Raw genomic sequence first — 25,545 nt, 5'->3', positions numbered from 1 at the left:
CTAAAGGCCTCTGCATGCTCTTGCGACAAGGCTTTCGCAGATAGCTTTTCGCAGACAGTTGTAATTTATTTTTGAGCGGGGAGTTATAAGCGTGCGCGATGTTATTCACCGGCACAACGCAAGGGGGCGCGAAGTCGCTAGGAGTAGTTGGTGGGTGTGGTTAGTGGAGTGTTTATACTCCGGTTACTTATAATGACTAGAACTTTTTTTTTTTTTTTATAATGACTAGAACTGGAGTCGTATAGATGTACTGTACGTACTTCCTCAATCAACCGCTCTTCGTGCTGCTCCATCTTCGCTCGTGTTTTTAAAAATGCCGGTCGTGAAAACAAAACAAACTGGGAAAGTAGGGAAGCGGAAGTGCGTGTACAGCGGATGTAGAGTGGACCAATCAGAGCCCTCTTGTCTGCGAGGCTTCTGTGGTGGTCACAATTTTTGGGAGGTGCGCGCAGAGCGTCTGCGAAGGTGGGGGGGCTACGCAGACACTATCTGCGACACCGTCTGCGAGGACTGGGTTGTCAGCATAAATTGGCCTTAAGAGTACCAAAACGGCACATTTAAGACATTTAAGACAACAGTTAAAGGAAAAGGCAACTTTTGTACAAAACCAGGTGTGTAATAGGAGAAAAACATATACGTAATCAATTCCGTTAATTATTTCCATTATATATCGAACATGAAAAAATATTTTTAACTTTGAAATCATGAATTGACACAGAGGAGTTGAAGTTGGAGGAGTCAGCCATTTTGAGATTGTGGGCAACTATAAACCAATCAGAATCTTTCGTTAATGCGCCTCCCTCTGATCTGTGACGTCACTGGGCCCATGAAAACACTCACTATGTTTACATGCACATAGAGAGAATCGAATTTCTGCCGTTGCTTGACTGAAATCGAAGTTCAAAATGCCATGTATACACCTTAAATCGGCTGAAATTGAACCGAACTTGATTTCTCGGAATCGAGCTACACGACCTAGTTTATGCGATTTCTGCCGAGCCACTTTGTGCATGTATACCCTATCGAGCTAGTTGTCGAGCTACTTCCGGAAGTGACGAGTGACGAGACCACAAGCGGGAAACACAACAGCCTCGGTCGGCATGACAACAGTAGTAGCGAGCAGCAGAAGAGGTCAGGAGGAACAAACGGAGAAGAGAAAATGGCGATGTAGAGCTCTCTGAAGTGTGGGTGGAGCACAGAGGACGGCAGGACAAAGCTTCTGGTACTAATAGGCTTTTTATTGTCAGACTTTTCAGTTTAACAGCCTACTTTTATTCTTGAGAGAAAACACACACACACACACACACACGCGCGCGCGCGCACGCTGTGTTCTAGTCCCGGGATGAGCTGTCCCCTCTGCTCTCCCTCTGCCTCCTTAAATAGGGCGCGGTTACTGGGAAGACACACAAACACAGGTTAATTACCGTCAGGTGAAGTGATTCTGCCACTCACCTTCCCTGGCTCCGCCCTCCTGTCACAGACCGGCGCTTGACCACGCCCCCACTGCCACAGGCAAGCAGAAACGTGCACTTCTGGAGCAATGAGGAGACAGAGTTCATGCTCATTCAGCTTAAGGAGTTGAATATATTAAAATTCATGGACGGGAGAAAAACGCGCAATGGAGAACACGGAACTGATAACTTTGTTTACACTCTTGAATAGCTCTTCTTCATGACGACAACCGGAAGTGTACCAACACGATGGGGCGTGTTGCGCCACCTGTGGCTCGGGTGCACAATGCACCTCACACAATAGCCCGATTTCAATTGTGTGCATGTAGGATTGGATTTCTCTGGCACCCTGCTGGGACCTTCAGCTCGATTACCGACAGCAGCTCGATTTGGATGTGCATGTAAACGTAGTCAGTGTTTACAAGCAGATCACTGTGATTAGGAGTCCCGGCGGGTGGCTTGTATTCGATTCATTTATATCCCGACCTTGTCAGCTGTCAGATTTATGTTCATGGACCCGGTAAGCTGGTAAATAATATTTATTTTTTTTTTCTTTACCAAATTCCAACAGAAAACGAGAGCGCCCGAAAGGGAAAACCGAGCCGAGCCGCTTCACGCATGCGCAGTAGGCTTGGTAGGACAAATCCAAATAGGAGTCATTCATCCATGTTTTCGCTCCATGTTTTTACTCAACCAAAGTTATACAGTATTATGAGCTTTAAGTTGCATAAATAAAACCATTTGGTGAAACTTTGAAGAAGCGATTGTACTGGTTTTTTACCTTATTACCATGTAGCACTGAAGAGTTCTTTTCAGTGGTGGGCCGCATGACGTCACGCAGTAGATCAATATGGCGGAACGCATCTTCGCTGAGCTCAGCGCAAGCCCATATTATTAAAAGTTAAAAGATACTGTTATGCGGTCTGTTCTTTCTCGATAAATTCCATGATCGATTACTTTATATATTTATCTATCTATTTGTGGTGATTTTGTACAAAAGTTGCCTTTTCCTTTAATACTTTTGTGTGTGTATGTGTTTTTTTTTGTTTTGTTTTTTTTGCAGAAAGAAAACCATCCAAGCCATGTTTATACCATGATCATACTATGATTATAACATGGTTATACACTACAGTAATAGCATTATTCATCCCATGAAGAACAGCAGTGAAAATAGTTACGAATGACAAAATATAAATCCGTGGCTACGATGGAAAACCTTTGTAAGAGTAGTAACAGTCAGTAAGTTTTCTGCTACAGGCTTTGTGCTTTCTGGTTTCTCCATGCATGATCTAATAATTTGATGAGCGAGAAGAGAAAAGGCTCGTGAGGAAGAGGCATAAGAGGAATTCAGCGCTTCAAGATCTGCTATTAAAGGAAAATAATCAACTTTTTTACACTACCTTGTCATTACCACTAGGGTTGGGCGGTATCCAAATTTTGATACCTTTAAACTGTCTCTGTTTTTTCCCGGGGTATACGGTATTACCGAGAAAAAAATAATATTTTGTTTCGGCCTACTGTGTAACGTGCGCCTATACCGGCGGACCTTGTCCAGACCTGCGCCTATGCCTCAAATGTACTATTTAAAAGCAGCATAGCGAATTGTGTGCATTGTGGTATGGATTAAGCAGCAAAGCGAATTTTGTGCATTGATGAATGGATTAAGAGATATTTCAAAGCATCACGCAACTCTTCCTTCATCTTGAAAATAGCATTCAACTGTCGTTTACACATGTCTGCGTTGAAACGCCATTTGCAGCACTATTTCACCTACTCCATCAAAAAAAAGTACACGATGAGCAGGATCATACCCTTTCAAGCATGGGAAATTAAAAAAAAGAAAAGAAAAAGAATCAACCAACACCCCGTTTAGACTGCGCGATAAACCATATTCTTCAGCGCAAATGAGGCGAACCTAATTCAAAGGCGTGATAGCTGCACAAGGCAAAATCATATGGGCCCATGTCATGCCGGGGCGGCACGGTGGTGTAGTGGTTAGCGCTGTCGCCTCACAGCAAGAAGGTCCTGGGTTCGAGCCCCGGGGCCGGCGAGGGCCTTTCTGTGCGGAGTTTGCATGTTCTCCCCGTGTCCGCGTGGGTTTCCTCCGGGTGCTCCGGTTTCCCCCACAGTCCAAAGACATGCAGGTTAGGTTAACTGGTGACTCTAAATTGACCGTAGGTGTGAATGTGAGTGTGAATGGTTGTCTGTGTCTATGTGTCAGCCCTGTGATGACCTGGCGACTTGTCCAGGGTGTACCCCGCCTTTCACCCGTAGTCAGCTGGGATAGGCTCCAGCTTGCCTGCGACCCTGTAGAAGGATAAAGCGGCTAGAGATAATGAGATGAGATGAGATGTCATGCCATGGCAGGGAAATTAATAATCAAATGGCCTTACCTTGCTTAAAACGTTGTCTTGATCACATAACTCCTTACAATTATTCCACTTAAATCCATACGGTTTAACACACCCAACAAAGATAGCAAGCGCATTGCTAATTCCCACCAGAAACCGAACAGTTTATGCTACGATGTTTTCTTCCGTTTCTTCAGTAGATGACATTTCAAACGTTTATTACCCACATCCCAAATGTCATACGTTATATTATTTTACCTTGTTGTTACTCATGTAACCTACTCAAAACACTCAGATTGGAGGTGTTCCCCTCTCGCGCCGTGACCGTCTTCTTACATACTTTACACACAGCTTCATCTGTGTTTGCTGGCTCTCCCTTTTCGTTTGGTTTGAAACCAAAATACTGCCACACTGCCGATGTTGTTGTTTTTTTTGCCACTAACTCGTTATCTTGACTTGCCATCTTTCAACCGCGGTCTCAGTCTCTTGCGAAGCTTTCTGTCAGACTCCAAATGTCACGCAGGGTTGCCATGGTAACGACATAAACAACCCTGCACGCGATGAGAACTTCTTTAGGAAATTGATAGAATTAGTGAAAATACGATCACACAGTTATTCGGGATGATCTTCAATTTATTATTTTATATTATGACCTCATGTACTCCATATTTATTTAGATATTATATATTTTTTTAAAATGACGGTAATGAGACCGATACCGTTGGTACTTTTGGATACCTCGGGATACCTTCTTACCGTAATACCGCCCAACCCTAATTACCACTACTGTTTCTTCTTTTATTACAACACACACCATTGTGATTTATTCCGTACTGAAATGTTAGACACAATCACAAATCCAAAAGACTAGAGACACTAATAAACTCATCAATGAACCCATAATTCACATTCATGTCTTGATTTTGCTCCTGCAAGAGCATCTTCTTTTGAGAAATAGGGCTCCAAACACTACAATGGTCAGGATGTACATTTTCCTGGCTTGGAGCAAACTCCAAGTCTATTTCCCATCTGAGCTTTAAATCTGCAAAACTTGCAGTTTGGCCAGTGTGAGGAATTATAGTGTGTGAGTAACAGCATGATGCCAGTTAAAAATCATGTGGAAAGTATTAGTTATTATCATAACTCATTGTAAGCCTGCCAGGAAATGATTATGCAGATCAGCAAGGTGCTAAATAAAACTCAGACTGCTAAGGCTTGGCAAAAATCACAAGTTGCTGCCTGAAACAGTACGATACTGCGATAATAGTTGTTTCAAGCGACTCACTTTGACACCCCCCCATTCCCATCCCCCAATCCTATCCTTAAAGTACATATCACGGGTAAATTCAGGAGCAAGATCAATGTAATTCTCCTATTTTATATTAAACTTTGGTCAAATATCCGTAACATTCTGCATTCTCTGCAATTTTTTGACCTTGCGCAATACCAGAAAAATTCAGTTGAAATCAAGCCATTTGAGGCGAATTGGTCCGCCTCTGAAAAAACTCGGCATTTGGATTTCCCGGCAAACATTGATTTTCGTGACGTCGCGTGCGGGACGCCTCCCTCTGAATCCTACGTCAGCGCTGGTTTGTTTATGAGAAAACGACCTGGTGGTTTTCTGCAAATTTCTTCAACGTTATTGTGTAATTATTAAAATGGTTAACAGATGTATTGTAGGAGGATGTAGCAACACCAATCTTGATGGGATTAGTACTCGTTTCCCAAAAGACCGGACGATGAGAGAGAAATGGGAGCGCTTGGTCTACACAGCCTGTGCACTTAAACCATGCAAAGCTCGCGCAGCCTGCTGGCGCTTCCACAGGTGACGTCACGAATCTGGCTCCAGACTCCATTGGGATTTTTCCAAATGCGTTTTGTTATTTTATTTTTTTCTGCTGTAGACAGATGGCCTTGTGCAAAATTACCCTTCTAGATGAGTGTGTAAAGGGACATACTTTCATATAAAAAAAAAAGAAATTATTCCAGAATATGCACTTTAAAGGAGAACAGAAGTCATTTTTAAAGTTGCTTTATTTCTTAATTAACGTGTTATTCAATTATGTTTTCGGTTTTAGTAACCTTATATCATGACTCGTATTGGCAACTAATTGCAATTAAATATTATACTTATCGGCCTATTCGGTTTTTAGCCATGTTGAATTTAGTTTGTTTGGTCCACGGCAGGCGTCGCTTATCCACGCGACTTGTGTGAGACTTCGAAACGTGAAGTGTCAGCCAGGTGTCAGTGCCGCCATTTTGAAAACTGTTTTCCAAATGAAATATTGCACAAAAACGAGTTTAAATGACGATTACTGCCTACTTTTTTCAAACTTTCCTGATTGCTATCAAAACAAACTAAACTTCCGGCTTGATTACATCAGCATTCAAAAGAGGGCGTGTGCGTCTTTTGACAACGTTGGCAGATGTCGGTCGCTTTGATTTCCGCTGTACGTTTTACTTCCATCCTACGATGTCTCGCACAGGTCTCAACGCATCTCGTTTACGGCCATTGCTTTGACATATGGACTGATGTATTACAGAGCATATTTCACTTATAACTTGCTATAGCAGTGACAAAATAGCGATCAACAATGCATTCCTCATCTCATCTCATTATCTCTAGCCGCTTTATCCTGTGCTACAGGGTCGCAGGCAAGCTGGAGCCTATCCCAGCTGACTACGGGCGAAAGGCGGGGTACACCCTGGACAAGTCGCCAGGTCATCACAGGGCTGACACATAGACACAGACAACCATTCACACTCACATTCACACCTACGGTCAATTTAGAGTCACCAGTTAACCTAACCTGCATGTCTTTGGACTGTGGGGGAAACCGGAGCACCCGGAGGAAACCCACACGGACACAGGGAGAACATGCAAACTCCGCACAGAAAGGCCCTCGCCGGCCCTGGGGCTCGAACGCAGGACCTTCTTGCTGTGAGGCGACAGCGCTAACCACTACACCACCGTGCCGCCCACAATGCATTCCTATTTAATAAAATGAGAAATAGAATTTTGATGCTAAAAAAATTTGCCTTCAGTTCTCCTTTAACAAGCCTTACTTTGCGTGTTGTATGGTCGGGTGTTTCTCTGCTCTGGATCGTGCCAATTTTGATTTATTTATTTTTCATTATTCTACGTTCTCTCTGTTGCACATCATGCCTACCCTTCTTCCTCTCTCAATGTTAATAAGAACAACAGTAGCTTTTCATGTAATCTTGACATATAACATGCAACTGCGAAAAGAAAAAAAAAGTCGTCAAGTGGTTCTCTGTCATTTAGAGTGACCATAAGTGTCTCTTAGTGCCAACATATTGGCTGTTTTGAGAGCAACTGGCTCTTAACTTGACAGAAGCACATTTAACACATGCAGCACATCAAAAAAATAAATAATAAGTAAATAAATCTTTCACCAATCAGAAATGTCACATCCAGCAGATTCCTGGGGCCATGAAAAAAAATCACAGTTTAAATTAAAAAAAGAATCGTCATAAACATTAGTAACGTTCTGGTTACAGATTGCACCTGTGGGAGTTTTGTATGATATTTTGGTTGTAATCCCAGGCGGCAAGACAATCCCAGGGTGCCAATATTTAATACCCAGAGGCCTTTGTGTCTTGATAATGTTTACATATGGTGTAGTTCATTGGACTGTCATAGCTCTGAGCATGACGGTTAAAATATATCCCAAAAAATTGGTTTGGATGATCAGAATTTGAATACAAATTTCAATAGATGTAAATAATTATGAAATAATTATAAATAATTAAACTTATCTGTGACAGTGATTTGCATGACATCCAATGGACTGCCCTCACTTTTTAGAACACTCCCATGACCTAATGGTTAGACATGCAGCTTTGGGACCAAAAGGTTGCCGGTTCAATTCCCTGGACCAGCTGAAGTGCCCTTGAGGAAGGCACCTAGCCCCCAACTGCTCTGGGTATGTGGTATGTTGCTCTGGATAAATGCCTGTAACGTACTTTTGCCTGAGAGCGGCGTCAAAACTATGCCATGTTGTAAAAGTCTGTGGTCGGCATGGTGCAGAAGAGTGCTGGTGTGTTTTCATAGCTGTGTGTATTATCCCTTGAATTCTTCCAGATGTGTGTAATTATGTCATCATGTAACCGGGGCCACCAGGGCAAAGTACAGCTTTGGTGGCATTTCTGAAACATAAATCGCATACTATATAAAAAGCCGTGTCTTTCAGCATGCTGAAGAAATGACCCATTTAGTAATGTTTAATTATCAGATATCTCTCTGCCATTAGTATGGTGTTGTATTGTATTGATATTGGCATGTGCATGTTATAGAAAATACATGTTTGAGTATAGAAATACACTATATTGCCAAAAGTATTTGCTCACCTGCCTTGACTCACATATGAGCTTAAGTGACATCCCATTCCTAATCCATAGGGTTCAATGTGACGTCGGTCCACCCTTTGCAGCTAGAACAGCTTCAACTCTTCTGGGAAGGCTGTCCACAAGGTTTAGGAGTGTGTTTATGGGAATTTTTGACCATTCTTCCAGAAGCGCATTTGTGAGGTCACACACTGATGTTGGACGAGAAGGCCTGGCTCTCAGTCTCCGCTCTAATTCATCCCAAAGGTGTTCTATCAGGTTGAGGTCAGGACTCTGTGCAGGCCAGTCAAGTTCATCCACACCAGACTCTGTCATCCATGTCTTTATGGACCTTGCTTTGTGCACTGGTGCACAGTCATGTTGGAAGAGGAAGGGGCCAGCTCCAAACTGTAAAAACAGTCTGCATGCCTAGGTGCTTGATTTTATACACCTGTGGCCATGGAAGTGATTGGAACACCTGATTCCGATAATTTGGATGGGTGAGCAAATACTTTTGGCAATATAGTGTACTGTATGTTGTACTAATTCTGCACAATGCTTTTTTTTTTTAACCATGCTGGTACACGCTGTTCCTGAAGTGGACCTCTCAAACTTTTTAGCATAGACTGATCCATTAAATAATCTTAAATGAGAACTGAAGTCATTTTTAAACTTGTTTTATTTTTTAATGAACGTGTTATTCAATTACGTTTTTGGTTTTAGTAACCTTATATCGTGACTCATATTGGCAACTAATTGCAATTGCAAGTTTTTAGCCATGCTGAATTTAGATCGTTTGGTCCACAGCAGGCGTCGCTTATCCGCGCGATCTTCACGAGACTTGCGCGAGACTTCGAAGCGTGAAGTGTCAGCCAGGTGTCAGGGCCGCCATTTTGAAAAGTGTTTTCCAAATGAAATATTGCACAAAAACGAGTTTAAATGACGATTACTGCCTACTTTTTTCAAACTTTCCTGATTGCTATCAAAACAAACACAACTTCCAGCTTGATTACGTCAGCGTTCGAAAGAGGGTGCGCGCGTCTTTTGACAACCCCTGTGTCCAAAACCGCTCCCTACTCACTGTATACGGCACTATATGGTGGGGACGCCATTTTGTAGTGCTGTCCAAAACCTAGTGAGGATTATTTACACTGTATATAGTGCACTCAAAGTATCCCACAATGCATCACGAAAAGTAGCGTACGACCGATGGTCACTAACCAAAGCAGTAGATCCCGTCATGCATTGCGGTCGTGCTGAAAGAAATCAAATTAAAAATCTCAAATTTGATTTAATAAAAGGCAACGGCAAAGAAGAAAGTATTCAGCCTTGATTTTTAAAAGAACTGAAAGATGCAGGTACTTTGTATTGATTAATGTGGGAAATGCGCTCAGTATAATATGGATTTATCACAAAAATACATGCATGTGTTTTATTATTTTAAAAACCCACCAGCCGACTGATCTGGCACGTTTTAATTGTGCGATAGTAATGACGTAAATACCAACGCGACGGACTAGTGTCCGAAAGCACTTTTTTCTTTCGTTTTTCATTTTACAAATGAGCTCACTATATAGTCCTCATCTCATCTCATTATCTCTAGCCGCTTTATCCTGTTCTACAGGGTCGCAGGCAAGCTGGAGCCTATCCCAGCTGACTACGGGCGAAAGGCGGGGTACACCCTGGACAAGTCGCCAGGTCATCACAGGGCTGACACATAGACACAGACAACCATTCACACTCACATTCACACCTACGCTCAATTTAGAGTCACCAGTTAACCTAACCTGCATGTCTTTGGACTGTGGGGGAAACCGGAGCACCCGGAGGAAACCCACGCGGACACGGGGAGAACATGCAAACTCCACACAGAAAGGCCCTCGCCGGCCACGGGGCTCGAACCCAGAACCTTCTTGCTGTGAGGCGACAGCGCTAACCACTACACCACCGTGCCACCCCTATATAGTCCTCTATATAGTACTGGAATTCTCTATATAGGGAGTGGTGAACAAGTGAGCGATTTTGGACACAGGGAACGTTGGCAGATGTTGGTCACTTTGATTTCCGCTGTACGTTTTACTTCCGTCCTACGATGTCTCGCACAGGTCTCAACGAATCTCGTTTACGGCCATTGCTTTGACATATGGACTGAGATATTACAGAGCACATTTCAAACACTTATAACTTGCTATAGCAGTGACAAAATAGCGATCAAAAATGCATTCCGATATTTAATAAAATGAGAAATAGAATTTTGATGATAAAAAATTTGCCTTCAGTTCTCCTTTAAACATATAAAGAGGAAGAACTGTATTTGAAAATCTACAGAAGATAAAAGTAATTTCTGTGCTTTGGGTTCCATCCATCCGTTATCCAGAGGTGGGTTGCATGCAACGTCACATCCGCCTCATGAGCTATGCAGGACATGAAGTGGTGGTCAGCTAAGCTCAATGTCCATAAAGTGTGATCTCTGTGGCGCCTTGCGAGTCGTTAAAATGCCCTACACTTGTGGTGTTTTGTGCTGTTCGAATCAAACAAACCATGAAACCGAGTTCCCTGTGAAGTAATAAAAAAGGGTGAAAGAACAAATGATTTTACCAAAACGGCAGCAAGAAAAATGGCTCTTAAACCTCAAAGGGAGCCGAGTCGAAGACGCTCGTGTTTGCACTGATCACTGTGAAAGGTTTGTAAATTTCCTCTGATTTATTTCATTTGGATTCGCAAGTCACTTTTCTTGCCGTTTTCTGTTATTTCATAATGTTTTTTGAAGTTCAGGAGATGCTTAAGTCCTCAGATGTGTTTTTGTTTACTGTTTGAGTGTGGTTGCCAGATTGTAAACTAACACGGATATAATAAGCATAACACTCAAGTCTTTAAAGGGGTTTCTGTGGATCTTTGTGAAGATTTTTGTGGAAGAGAAGAGCAGGGAGGATTATGAATCGAGTGGCTGTGGTTTGTTTGCACCCGATACTAAAACTTGTAGCATTCGAGCAACCATAGCAAAGAGGCGTACAAAAGACCCCCAAACATGCCTACGTACACGGGCATAAGCAAAACAGGATTTATCTTGTAGTGTCCTGATCCCCAAATCTTTAACCCAGCCACATATAAAAAGTTGCACGCCTCCATGCTCTTCCGGGTTTTCATTTGTCCCCCCGTGTAGAACGATGTCTGCAACACCAGGTAGTTTGAGATGTCGGGGAACTCAACGGATGGATAATTTTCCAACTTGTAGGAAAAATCCTTCTTTGATAACATGTAAGGATCTATCCCATTGCAAAGAGCAACTTTCTGAAGGTATCTTGACATTAGTGCATTGGCCTCTAAACTGCGAAAATAGTCAGATACGGTTTCATTCGGTCTTTACAAATGGCAGACAAATTGGTTCTGGCTCTGGTGGGCTACTGCATAAACGCCACAGGTGGGATGTAACATGCAGGCGTAAATCGACTGAGTAGGATATTAATTTTTGAACAAGGATTTTTAAATGACGTTACTCAGATCAGCAGTCTGGAATTGGTTTACTTGACCACTACTTCATTCACCGGAAGTAAACTCGCAAGCATAAGTCATGTGACCGAATACAACCTATACGGCTTATATGTCAGGGTGGCAGGAGCCAATCCCAGCTGACTTCAGGTGAGAGGTGGGGTACATGCAGGGGAGGCTGCCAATCAATCATCAGGCTAACACGGACACAAGCAACCATTCGTACTCACATTCACACCTATGGACAATTTAGAGTAGCCAGCTGACCTCATTCATATGTCTGAGGAAACCCACAGAAAGGCCCACGAGGTCTGAACCCAGAACCTTCTTGCTGTGAGGCACCAGTGCTCACCACTGCAACACCATGCTCATCTCATCTCATCTCATCTCATCTCATCTCATCTCATCTCATCTCATCTCATCTCATTATCTCTAGCCGCTTTATCCTTCTACAGGGTTGCAGGCAAGCTGGAGCCTATCCCAGCTGACTACGGGCGAAAGGCGGGGTACACCCTGGACAAGTCGCCAGGTCATCACAGGGCTGACACATAGACACAGACAACCATTCACACTCACATTCACACCTACGCTCAATTTAGAGTCACCAGTTAACCTAACCTGCATGTCTTTGGACTGTGGGGGAAACCGGAGCACCTGGAGGAAACCCACGCGGACACGGGGAGAACATGCAAACTCCGCACAGAAAGGCCCTCGCCGGCCACGGGGCTCGAACCCGGACCTTCTTGCTGTGAGGTGACAGCGCTAACCACTACACCACCATGCCGCCCCGCATAGGATGACCAGATTTCCCTAGTTTGAAACCGGGACACTTTTGCGTGCGCCCATGCTCATGCACGCACACCTTTTTTTTATGTAAACGTGGCACTCATGAAATAAAACAAACAGGCATTTTGTTATCTAGTAGCATAGTGGTATACAGATCAGTTAAATTATGGTCAGACAACAGATTTTGTAATGGCTGAGAATAGGCCAGGCTATGTCCATAGGCCAAATTTAAACTGATTTATTTCACCTGTTTGTGAGAACACCAAGAAGAATGCATATGCACATGTAGGCTATATCTCTAAAATTGTATGCACTATAGCATGAACTTAAACAGTAGATATGTGACCTCAACATAGCCTAGGTCAGAATCAACCTTACTAACCATTCCCCACAACTGAATGAATAAAGCAAGAAGATGTGTACAAAAGTGAACACTTTAATGGAAGGTGCAACAAGCTGTTCAACACAGCAATATGGCCAAACTGTCAGAATGGTATGTTAAACAGAAACAAAAAAGAGACAAGTGATTTGAGAATATATACTACGGAAGCCGAGAGAGGCCCTTCATATAATCCTTTTTTTATTCACCTTGTTATCCCGAGATAACGACATAATTAATTCAGGATCTCAAGAAAACAACACAACTAATTCGAGATCTCGAGAAAACAAAACCGTTATTCCGAGATCTCGAGAAAACAAAACAATTATTTCATGATCTCGAGAAAACAAAACAATTATTTCATGATCTCGAGAAAACAAAACAATTATTTCATGATCTCGAGTAAACAAAACAATTATTTCATGATCTCGAGTAAACAGATGAGAAATGGTTCATTCAGGTGCGCCAAGAGACTTGTGATATGCTGACTTTGGGGCTATTTCTCATTCTGTATAGACGCAACTTTGGTCATTAGAATGTCTGGAATAATCGATCACCTAATAAGGCAATATTTTGATCAGGGGTTGACACAGGGAGAGATTGCATTAAGTCTTTTAATAAGGGATAATTTCAAAATTAGTCCGCGGCACCTCCGCAGAAGACTGGCCCGGCTTCGTCTCTACTGACGGAGATACAGTGATCCAGCTGAGATCATGAAATAATTGTTTTGTTTTCTCGAGATCTCGAATTAGTTGTGTTGTTTTCTCGAGATCCTGAATTAATTATGTCGTTATCTCGGGATAACAAGGTGAATAAAAAAAGATTATATGAAGGGCCTCTCGTGGCTTCCGTAAATATACACTCAAACAAAACAGCAGTAAAGGAGGAGAGGGGCGACAGCCCGAGGAAAGCCCCCACAGGAGCGCACAGCATTTGCAGCATAGGCTACCCAACTCAGAACAAGAACAAAGCACTTACAGTGTGTGCAGTCGGCTTCGTGCGCATTGTTCTGCACCTCTCGGAGGAAGGGGTAGGTGCCCTGTAAATCTTTGGAAAAGGTACATTTTCTTTTCGGCATAATTGCTGCGGCATTACTGCTGCTAGACAAAGAACATTCGCGCCAGTTAATGTTTATTTTATTGTTGCATGGCAACCCGTTCTGTTGTCTGGAATAATGTGGCTAAATAAACCCCCATGCTACAGGGCCAGGGGGCAGTAACCAGGAAAGTTTGCGATTCCTGTCAATTCATCAAAATAGTAAATGCAGACATTTCTCCGCTAATGATTCCCACGCTGCTCAGTCGCAAACGTCGTGAGTGGCGAAAACCGGGACATATCCGTGTCCCGACAGACTTTTGTCGGGACTCGGGACACACAACCCCAAATCGGGACTGTCCCGGTAAAACCGGGACGTCTGGTCACCCTAGCCCCGCAACGCCATGCTGCACTGCTTTTTTTTTTCTTTCATTTTTCCAAAACAGTATGCTGTACTTGTGTCTGCAACTCCTGAAGCCTCAAGACATAACGTCCAGTAAAGCACGTATCCCATTCACGGTCACATGACTATGGGTGTGTCTGTTGCGTTCATTCGTTGTTTTTTCCATTTTGAAATTCAAATGAAAACAAGGACACAATTTTTTTTTCTTGATGCGCACTAAATTAATTATTAGTGTTATAATGAGGAAATTAATTAGTATTTCCATAAAACCTTTTTTAATAACTCTTTCAAAGGTTTCAACTTGTTTCAAGACACCAAGGCTAGAAATCAAATCATGAATATAAAAAGCCAACTGTAGTATATTTCAGCATCAATAGCATGCAGTTGATCTGACAAATTTTGATTGAAGACTCATTTTTGTTGTCAAGCTCGCATTATACCTAAAGGCCCGGTCACACAGCGCTTTACGGCTTTATCACGGCCAAAACCCGTCAAAAAGTGCTCTCCCGTGAAGCAGACGATGTTGTTCGTGTTGATGTCGAAGTTAAGACGTGTTACAGTCGATATACAGACGTGACAGGACGCAGGGGAAAATCGGAACGGCGTCGGACGCGGCAAAAAGTTTTGGACTGCTCAAAACTTTAGACCGCGGACAACCACGGCCGGCACACGTGGTAAAGACGTGCAACACACGTGAAAAACACGTGATAATCAGTGTCCCGGCCGTTATTAAAACTTGGGGAGACGTGGTAAGACGCGAAAGTTTGGCGGTCTATCACGGGCAGAGCACGGTCATCGGACGGGTGTTACGCGTTGGTATCACGGGATATAGCGTGTGTTTAGCGGCTTATCACTGAGAAATGGATTTTTCCGCGTACATAGCACTGTCTAAGCTCGTTAAACGACGTCTCAAACAAGTTCTAAATTCGATTGATCACTGTCTAATCACTTCTGCATCACTTCTGATTTGCGGCATGTAAATACCGTAATTTTCTGAGACCTCGGCACTTGCAGTCTAGATGTCAAGGGGTGAACATGAACCCTCAACGCTGTGATGTCCTCATCTTAATGCTCCAGCACCAACAGAACCAACTGATACAGGCTCAACATATCCTTGCTGAGAGAAGAAGAAGAAGGAGGAGGAGGAGGAGGAGGGTGGTACGGAACATCTGGGTGCGTGACTGGATTGCGAGGAGACCTCAGCTTGGGCTTTACGACCGTCTCATGGTCGAGCTGCGTAACGAAGATCCAAGAGCCTTTCAGAACTTTATGAGGATGCCTCCTGCGATGTACGATGAAATTGTGCAGAGACTGACACCAGCCTAAGAGATCTGGATCGGCAACTGTGAAGACCAGCCGTGCGCGACCGCTTTTATATGCGCAGCAAGCCGCTCTTCCAACGACGCTGAGCCGCGGTTACCCGTGATTTGGCAGTGCTATGGCAGTGGAGTGCCCGTTTTACGTCCGCGCTCAACACGTGATCAGCAGTGCTACAGACGCGATGAGGCTGTAACACGTCTTAACTTCGACATCAACACGAACAACATCGTCTGCTTCACGGGAGAGCACTTTTTGACGGGTTTTGGCCGTGATAAAGCCGTAAAGCGCTGTGTGACCGGGCCTTTATATCATGACTCATACTGGCAACTAATTGCAATTAAATATTATACTTATCGGCCTATTCGGTTTTTAGCCGTGTTGAATTTAGTTTGTTTGATCCACGGCAGGCGTCACTTATCCACGAGACTTGTGTGAGACTTCGAAACGTGAAGTGTCAGCCAGGTGTCAGTGCCGCCATTTTGAAAACTGCTTTCCAAATGAAATATTGCACAAAAACGAGTTTAAATGACGATTACTGCCTACTTTTTTCAAATTTTCCTGATTGCTATCAAAACAAACTAAACTTCCGGCTTGATTACATCAGCATTCGAAAGAGGGCGCGCGTCTTTTGACAACGTTGGCAGATGTTGGTCACTTTGATTTCCGCTGTACGTTTTACTTCCGTCCTACGATGTCTCGCACAGGTCTCAACGAATCTCATTTACGGCCATTGCTCTGACATATGGACTGATATATATATTACAGAGCATATTTCAAACACTCATAACTTGCTATAGCAGTGACAAAATAGCGATCAAAAATGCATTCCGATATTTAATAAAATGAGAGAAATGGAATTTTGATGAGAAAAAAAATTGTCTTCAGTTCTCCTTTAAGATCTATTCTTAATTTTCGCACTAAAATGAAGCTGACATGATAAAAAAAGCAAGCAATGGAGAAATATGAGAGCTGTTCGTATAACTGTAATTATTTTAAAGCTGTTTGGAACGTCTCGATTCCAAACCCAGATTCTTAAGGTGATGATACACGGCGCATCTTTTTGGGCAATGTTACTGTGCAATTGCCCTTCGAGACTTTCCCGTTGAGATTGGACAACATCATTTCTATCAGAACAATTTTGATCAGTTTGGGCAACTTTTCAAGATCATCCAATCAGAGTGCAAGCAGCGAATCACATGACCACCTGAGAGCTTCTGAAATTTTCAACAAAGATTGCGGCGTCTCTGGCAGTGGAGCGAAGAAACAGAGAGATGACTTAGACTACGTTCAGACTGCACCCTGAAATGACCCATATCCGATTTTTTTGCCCATATGCGACCTGTATCCGATTTGTTATTGACAATCTGAACGACACAGATCCGATTTTTTTCACATGCGACCCAGGCCGCTTGGATATGTGGTCCTAATTCCGATGCACATCCGATATTTTCACATGCGACTGCAGTCTGACCGGACAGGTCGCATTCATGCGACCTACACGTCATCAACAAGAGACAAACGTCACTATTCTGCGTTGGCTAATCCCGCCTCTTTGGTGGAAAACAACAACATTTGTACAGTTTTCAGAATTTAAATAGACTTTTATAGAATTGATCAAGCTAATGGTGGATTTGGTAGGGACCTGGATGTTTATCTGTTAGCCTGATTAAATAAAACAGTTTCTATAACTGATTTATAACTTAAACCATCCTGTATTACAAGATTATAAGATTGTTCTGGAAATTTCCAGTAATTTGACACCTTCGGTCTCATTAGTCTGCTGCCCACATTAATCAGATTATTGTGTGAGTTCCGCCGCCGCCACAAAAACCACATCGCCAGGTCTCGCCTCATCTCCATAGCAAACTGCACTGGTGTTTATGCACCTTGAGCCAGTGCTGAGAGAAGTTGCAGAATTCAGCTGGCTATAAACAATCTAAATAAATATTTATAAAAATGTAGAAAAAGTTTATTAATATGACGAAATAAATATGTGCAAATTATTAAGCCTGAATTAAGAGTTTGGAAATACAGCAGCCGTATCCCAAATGACTGCCTACTGAAGCTCGAGTGCACTATATAGAGTTTAAAAATCCATTACTTCCTAGTAACATGTAGTGCACTTATATAGAAATTAGAGAGACATTTAGGAGTCAACCCTCGTTACCAGGCTACACGTTTTCATTTCAGTTCAGAAACAAAAAAAACACACACGAGACCTCACACTTTAACACTAACCAGATAATTAAACAAACAAACAAAAAAAGAAATCATTAAACTTGAAGAGTGCACATTTTTTTTTGTTTACGTATTACGTAGATGTGCTTATTATGTGTCAATTTGCGCATGCGGGACACTTTTGGGTTGTTTTCCGTTCATATTGGAGATCGCATACAAGTCTCATATAATTGGTAATGTGAACGGCCTAACAAAAAAATCGGATTTCACAACAAATCGGATATGGGTCGTTTCAGGTTGCAGTCTGAACGTAGTGTATCTTTTATGCTGGTAAGTTGTTCTGTGTAAACCCAAAGTGGTGAATTTACCTCATCAAATGCTAACAAAACCAACAGACATCTATTTTATGCGCTCAGGTTGTAATTAAGACATCGTCTTTTTGTTTTTTTTCAGCTAAGTGTAAACTGCCATTAGCCAACCACCGCTCCACAGAGACTGAATGGGATTTAGATAACTCGCAAAGTTTTTTGCTAACGTAGTTAGCTGAAAGTTATGGCTAGCTATGTAGGGATAACGTTAGCTCTCTTGCGTCAAGTTAAAAGTGATGGCCAGCTCATGATTTTTATTTTTTGTGAGTTGTTTAACTTTATTGTCTGATCTAAGTCACATATAGAGCATGACTACTTGTGGAACCCGAGGGCGAAACAGTACAAATTTCAGGAACTAAAAAAGAAAGAAAGTCTTTCAGGAGCTCCGTCAGCCCCTTTTCCTCCTCAGCAGCCATCTCCTGGTCCATGTCCTTTTTTTTTTCCTTTTTTGTTCAGATTAGAACGATTATGTTTTTGCAATGTATGTGTCAGTTATTAGTTATAGCATCTGTGATTGAGGCTAGTAGCATTTTAAAGAGATTTAAAAAGTGTTTATTATTAATAGAATAATGTGGTAGGGCAGCATGGTGGTGTAGTGGTTAGCGCTGTCGCCTCACAGCAAGAAGGTCCTGGGTTCGAGCCCCGTGGCCGGCGAGGGCCTTTCTGTGTGGAGTTTGCATGTTCTCCCCGTGTCCGTGTGGGTTTCCTCCGGGTGCTCCGGTTTCCCCCACAGTCCAAAGACATGCAGGTTAGGTTAACTGGTGACTCTAAATTGAGCGTAGGTGTGACTGTGAGTGTGAATGGTTGTCTGTGTCTATGTGTCAGCCCTGTGATGACCTGGCGACTTGTCCAGGGTGTACCCCGCCTTTCGCCCGTAGTCAGCTGGGATAGGCTCCAGCTTGCCTGCGACCCTGTAGAACAGGTTAAGCGGCTAGAGATAATGAGATGAGAATAATGTGGTTATTTTGACTTATAAATGTTAAAATAATGACAAATTATCTTTTGACTAGAGGATCTATTCAGTTTTGTTCCAAAAGTGATACTTACTTGAGCGAAATAAAGGCTGAAGCCAAGACAAAAGTGACAGCTGCGAATGTTTCAGTGTCCATCTTTGCGGTGTCTTTCTCCTTAGCAGTAGATTTGCTCTATTCTGATTGATTGTTGCCAATTGTCAGTTGCCCTAATTAGTTGCCCTGTGTCTCGCCTGGTTGCCCGTTGCTGGCAACATTGGCCAAAAAGTTGCCCCGTGTATCATCACCTTTTCTGTTACTTTGCGAAGTCTTGCTCAAGAATTGCATCTGTGACAAATCCAAGTTCTTGCTCCTTGCTTGCTTAGATTAGGGTTTGAATCTCAAAGGCTTTGCCTTTATCCTTATGTTTTATGTTTCTGAGTATTACCTAGTTCTTTGGTTTGTCCACCATTTTGGTTATAATAATAATAATAATAATAATAATAAACCTGCACTTGCATCCATCTATCTGCTTCATGAAACATAAGCCCAATGTTTTTGGGAATATTTTATGCTTAACATTCTGTGACGGATTAAATCCCCTAGTTGGGCAGCTTTAATTTTGGAAGAAATCCCTGTATCCTTTATCCTAATATTTGAATATGTTAAAATAGACATCAAAGGCAAACCCGTAAACCCAAGGAAACCATTAAATGACTCCATATTTCCACTCTTGCATAACACAATATAACTCATCTCATCTCATTATCTCTAGCCGCTTTATCCTGTTCTACAGGGTCGCAGGCAAGCTGGAGCCTATCCCAGCTGACTACGGGCGAAAGGCGGGGTACACCCTGGACAAGTCGCCAGGTCATCACAGGGCTGACACATAGACACAGACAACCATTCACACTCACAGTCACACCTACGGTCAATTTAGAGTCACCAGTTAACCTAACCTGCATGTCTTTGGACTGTGGGGGAAACCGGAGCACCCGGAGGAAACCCACGTGGACACGGGGAGAACATGCAAACTCCGCACAGAAAGGCCCTCGCCGGCCACAGGGCTCGAACCCGGACCTTCTTGCTGTGAGGCGACAGCGCTAACCACTACATCACCGTGTATTATATTGTAAGGCTTGTGTGTATATAGTAAGGAGATGTAATGGCGCATGAAGAGGTCAGAAAGCAGACAGCAGAAGAGTACACACTCACCTGTGAGGTTGGTGGAGAGCAGGAGCAGAGTGTCACATGTGAGCTCAGCTGTAGCCCCAGAAAATAGTGTGATCCAGATGGAAAACATCTGGAAGGAGGAAAAAATAGGACGACAAGATTCATACATCCGAAAACAGAATGAAGTTTATTGTTTTGTTTTGTATTAAAATGTTCCTTGAAAGAGTTACTGAAATATGCAAACGAGTCACGAGGTTCATTAAACCATTTAAATTAGATTTTTTTTCCCCCATGAATTTTCATGCATCTATTCTACGGCACAGCTCCAGGGTCTCGGCTTCAATCACTTTTTCTCCCTGTGATTGTGTCGGCCCGTGTTTTCTCCCACCTCCCCGAAGGTGTGAATGAGTGTGTGAATGTGTGTGTGTGATGGCCTTGATTTATATATTTTATTGATAAAATGTTACAAAGTCAAGGTCAATATATTTATGGATAAGGAAATAACTTCTCGGGATGGCACACAAATGTATTCTGCAGCCTGAATAAGCTGCAAAAGCCAAACAAACAGATGAGTAGAACTTCATGTCAGTGGCCTTAATGGAGATGTCTTTGAAACCAAGCAACATTTGTCTGTGCATGAAAAAAACGTCTTACTGAATTAATTTTTTTAATGTCAAGTGGTTTCATGAATTTAATGTCTACATGCACGTGATAACAACAGGGCTCTCAAGTCTCACGCATTGAGCGTGAGACACACGCATTTCAAGCAGTTCACACGCTCGCACGCCACACCTTGTATCTCTCACGCACAGAAATTACTAAGACAACGCCCACCAAGGTGCACCGCTATTTTTTAACTGTGGATGAAGAGCAGGCATCAAGTGGTTTCCCGCAGAGTTCAGAAATAGCTTGCCACACACCGATCAATAAATTGAGAAATGTAGCTACCCAACAGCCAATCAAAAAATAGCATTGTTGTTGTCGTGGCGAACGCCCTTTTTGTCAGCCAGTATGCACGCGCGTTAATTACTCACCTGCGCGCAATCAAGGAGAACAAAGCGACACGCTGACTTCCTGCTCGGGTGCGAGGACTGAACAGCAAAAAAATAGGCTGCTGCAGCGCGAAATACAAACTCGATCACTTGCCGAGCATTTTGTGAAGCTGTGTAGAAGTTTTACCATTGTCAAGATCTGAACAGACAGCCGGTAAGCTCGCGTTTATTTTTATTTTGTTGTGAATGCGGGGAAATTGTTGCGCTGACGGGGCATTGAGATGCGGGGAAAATGTTTGTGTTTGTAGCGTCTTAAGGTTCAAATATTCACATGGTGCTTTGTGTAATTGTTGGCTGGTAAGGGTTATTGCAACTTGCTTTGTCTGGTCCGGTAAAAGGTGTGGCAACTTGCTTGGTCTCATGTTTGAAATGGCCCAGTTTAGATGTGGTTTGATGCGTGGGCTTTACTGTGCTGAATCCTTGGGTGCCAGTGAAGACATGGTTTAAAAGCATGCATCTTTTTCTACTTGCATACAGTGCATGTTTAAAACGAACTGAAAGTATTTCATTGCTAAAATGTTCATGGTGGATATGGTTTGTAAATATGTAGGTTGGCTTGTTACCGTACTTGGTAACTCATTCATTGGGTTTAATAACTTGCTTAATTCATTATGGCCCTTGTGGTTAAAATGTATTTTAATATTTTGATGCATTTACATTGAAACAATTCATTCAATCTGTCTTAAAGGAGCAGTCCACCGTACTTCCATAATGAAATATGCTCTTATCTGAATTGAGACGAGCTGCTCCGTACCTGTCCGAGCTTTGCGCGACCTCCCAGTCAGTCAGACGCGCTGTCACTCCTGTTAGCAATGTAGCTAGGCTCAGTATGGCCAATGGTATTTTTTGGGGCTGTAGTTAGATGCGACCAAACTCTTCCGCGTTTTTCCTGTTTACATAGGTTTATATGACCAGTGATATGAAACAAGTTCAGTTACACAAATTGAAACGTAGCGATTTTCTATGCTATGGAAAGTCCGCACTATAATGACAGGCGTACTAACACCTTCTGTGCACTTCGGCAGTGCATTGATACGGAGCTCAGATATCAATGCGCTGCCGAAGCGCGCAGAAGGTGTTAGTACGCCTGTCATTATAGTGCGGACTTTCCATAGCATAGAAAATCGCTACGTTTCAATTTGTGTAACTGAACTTGTTTCATATCACTGGTCATATAAACCTATGTAAACAGGAAAAACGCGGAAGAGTTTGGTCGCATCTAACTACAGCCCCAAAAAATACCATTGGCCATACTGAGCCTAGCTACATTGCTAACAGGAGTGACAGCGCGTCTGACTGCGTCTGACTGACTGGGAGGTCACGCAAAGCTCGGACAGGTACGGAGCAGCTCGTCTCAATTCAGATAAGAGCATATTTCATTATGGAAGTACGGTGGACTGTTCCTTTAAGTTAAAGTAAATTCTGTCTATTTTCACATACATGTATTTAATGTTAAGCTTTTGATAATCATTTTTTGTGCAACTGCTTTTATAAAAAGAAAAAAAACTGTGCAGATTGGTAAATGGATGGTGTTTGTCTTTTAAGGTTTTTCACCTGCAAAGGAAAAAGATGGAACAAAGGTCTGGTCTGAGTGAATTCCAGTTTTAATGTTCAGCATTACGGGCGGCATGGTGGTGTAGTGGTTAGCGCTGTCGCCTCACAGCAAGAAGGTCCGGGTTCGAGCCCCGTGGCCGGCGAGGGCCTTTCTGTGCGGAGTTTGCATGTTCTCCCCGTGTCCGCGTGGGTTTCCTCCGGGTGCTCCGGTTTCCCCCACAGTCCAAAGACATGCAGGTTAGGTTAACTGCTGACTCTAAATTGAGCGTAGGTGTGAATGTGAGTGTGAATGGTTGTCTGTGTCTGTGTCAGCCCTGTGATGACCTGGCGACTTGTCCAGGGTGTACCCCGCCTTTCGCCCGTAGTCAGCTGGGATAGGCTCCAGCTTGCCTGCGACCCTGTAGAACAGGATAAAGCGGCTACAGATAATGAGATGAGATGAGAGATGTTCATCATTGGTATTACCCTTCAAGTGTGGGATAAGCACAGCAAAGGAGCAAAACACTTGACAGTTGTATCCGGGTAAAATTTACGTGAACTTTCCAAAGAAGACGATGCGGTGAAGTGCAGACGGACACACATTGGAGCACGCGGGAGCGCCATATTTGATGAGTAGCCTACAGTACAGTAAATCATTCCATCATATGATTTTGTATTTCCTGAACGAAATTAGTACTTGCATCACAAAAATTATGAAAGCTGATATTGAATATTGTCTCCAGCTAATAATGTTAACTATCAGTTTGCCCAGAGTCTGTGAGCTTGTCTAGCCACTTCAATCTTAAATCCTTGCTAATTTCAACAGCTATTTTTGACACCTATTTTTAGTCCTAGTGTTGAATACTTGAATGAAAACTCAGTGTGATTTTTTTTTTCTCTTCCTTTACTGGGTACTTGCCAAACTGCAAAATATACAGATATAGTAGTACATTGTTACGCGCTTCTGTTTACACGTTGCCCTTGACGGAACTCTCTTCTCAATCATGGCTGTAAAAATGGCAGGCCTGGAACCACTGTGTTTCAAGTGGGAGCCCCCTACCCCCGTATTGAAGGCCTCTAAATCTGCCACTAACACTTACAACACATTACACCAATCATAACCCCCCCGCCTCCTCCATCCCCCTGTGCGCCGCCACCAACACCCCTCACCAGCACCAGCCCTGCCCTTCCCGACAAATCTCACTCTGAACTGACTTCAAAACTTAAGAGCCCTGATAACAATTACTCTTTGTATGTTAGGCTACTGTCACACTGTCTCGTATCTTGCCACGTAAGCGGCATGTGGGTCAAAATGCCAAGAAATGAGGCGCATTTTGTCCAAAATTAAAGTCCTGTGATGTGCACGGCGTATGTGTGACGTATCAAAGCTGCTACGTATGTGCTATGGATTTTTAAGTGCGGACTTAAAAATACGCCGCACCCTGGCGTACAAGGAAATCATGTTACGCATCCTAGCGTATTAGCTACGTAAGCTGGCGATGCTGTGACGTTAATTTCTTACTGCCACGTATCCTGATACGCCGTACATATGCAAGGCTGAAACACCAATGTGTGGACCAAGCATTAGTTATTAACTACTTATTAACTGAGCGTGAGGTCTTTTATAGGAAAATATCAGACCGAGGTCGGTCCGTACTGTCAAGACCTCGGTCTGATATTTTCCTGTAAAGACCTCACACTCAGTTAATAAGTAGTTAATAACTAATGCTTGGTTCACACATGGTTCATGCTCAGTTAGGTTTGCTCACTGGCACCAAGAATCCTGAACAGAACTGGTTCAAGAACCCATTCCTTGTTGGTCAAAATGGAAGATCATTGGGAAACAACTCTGTTGTACAGTTCTACACTCATTCATGGTACACAGTTTGCTCACTGGCACCAAGAATCCTGAACAGAACTGGTTCAAGAACCCATTTCTTGTTGGTCAAAATGGGAGATTATTGGGAAACAACTCTGTTGTATGGTTCTACACTCATTCATGGTACATGGTTTGCTCACTGGCACCAAGAATCCTGAACGGAACTGATTCAAGAACCCATTCCTTGTTGGTCGAAATGGGAGATCATTGGGAAACAACTCTGTTGTATGGTTCTACACTCATTCATGGTACATGGTTTGCTCACTGGCACGAAGAATCCTGAACGGAACTGATTCAAGAACCCATTCCTTGTTGGTCAAAATGGGAGATCATTGGGAAACAACTCTGTTGTACAGTTCTACACTCATTCATGGTACACAGTTTGCTCACTGGCACCAAGAATCCTGAACAGAACTGGTTCAAGAACCCATTTCTTGTTGGTCAAAATGGGAGATCCTTGGGAAACAACTCTGTTGTATGGTACACTCATTCATGGTACACAGTTTGCTCACTGGCACCAAGAATCCTGAACAGAACTGGTTCAAGAACCCATTTCTTGTTGGTCAAAATGGGAGATTATTGGGAAACAACTCTGTTGTATGGTTCTACACTCATTCATGGTACATGGTTTGCTCACTGGCACCAAGAATCCTGAACGGAACTGATTCAAGAACCCATTCCTTGTTGGTCAAAATGGGAGATCATTGAGAAACAACTCTGTTGTACGGTTCTACACTCATTCATGGTACATGGTTTGCTCACTGGCACGAAGAATTGTTAGGACTAGGACTGTTTTGGCCTCTAGAGGCCGCTGTTATTTCCTTTTCATGTCGTGTTTATTTTGGCCTCTA

At 42.9% G+C, this 25,545-nt stretch overlaps 1 protein-coding gene across 3 annotated transcripts in view; it reads right to left on the bottom strand.

Annotated features, from left to right (window-relative positions):
* Positions 1-25,545, bottom strand: part of crhr1 (corticotropin releasing hormone receptor 1) — a 389,999-nt gene that overhangs the window by 247,199 nt on the left and 117,255 nt on the right. For all 3 annotated transcript variants that reach the window (XR_009650889.1, XM_060901899.1, XM_060901900.1), the window contains exon 2: positions 20,273-20,360. Coding sequence is in view for 2 of the 3 variants with exons in the window: in XM_060901899.1 (XP_060757882.1) it covers positions 20,273-20,360 (88 nt within the window). In the remaining variant the exon portion in view is untranslated. The remainder of the gene's footprint in view (positions 1-20,272; positions 20,361-25,545) is intronic.

This window comes from Neoarius graeffei, chromosome 20, assembly GCF_027579695.1.
Source record: "Neoarius graeffei isolate fNeoGra1 chromosome 20, fNeoGra1.pri, whole genome shotgun sequence".
Lineage (NCBI taxonomy): Eukaryota > Metazoa > Chordata > Actinopteri > Siluriformes > Ariidae > Neoarius > Neoarius graeffei.
This window is presented reverse-complemented; position numbering and strand designations above follow the sequence as displayed.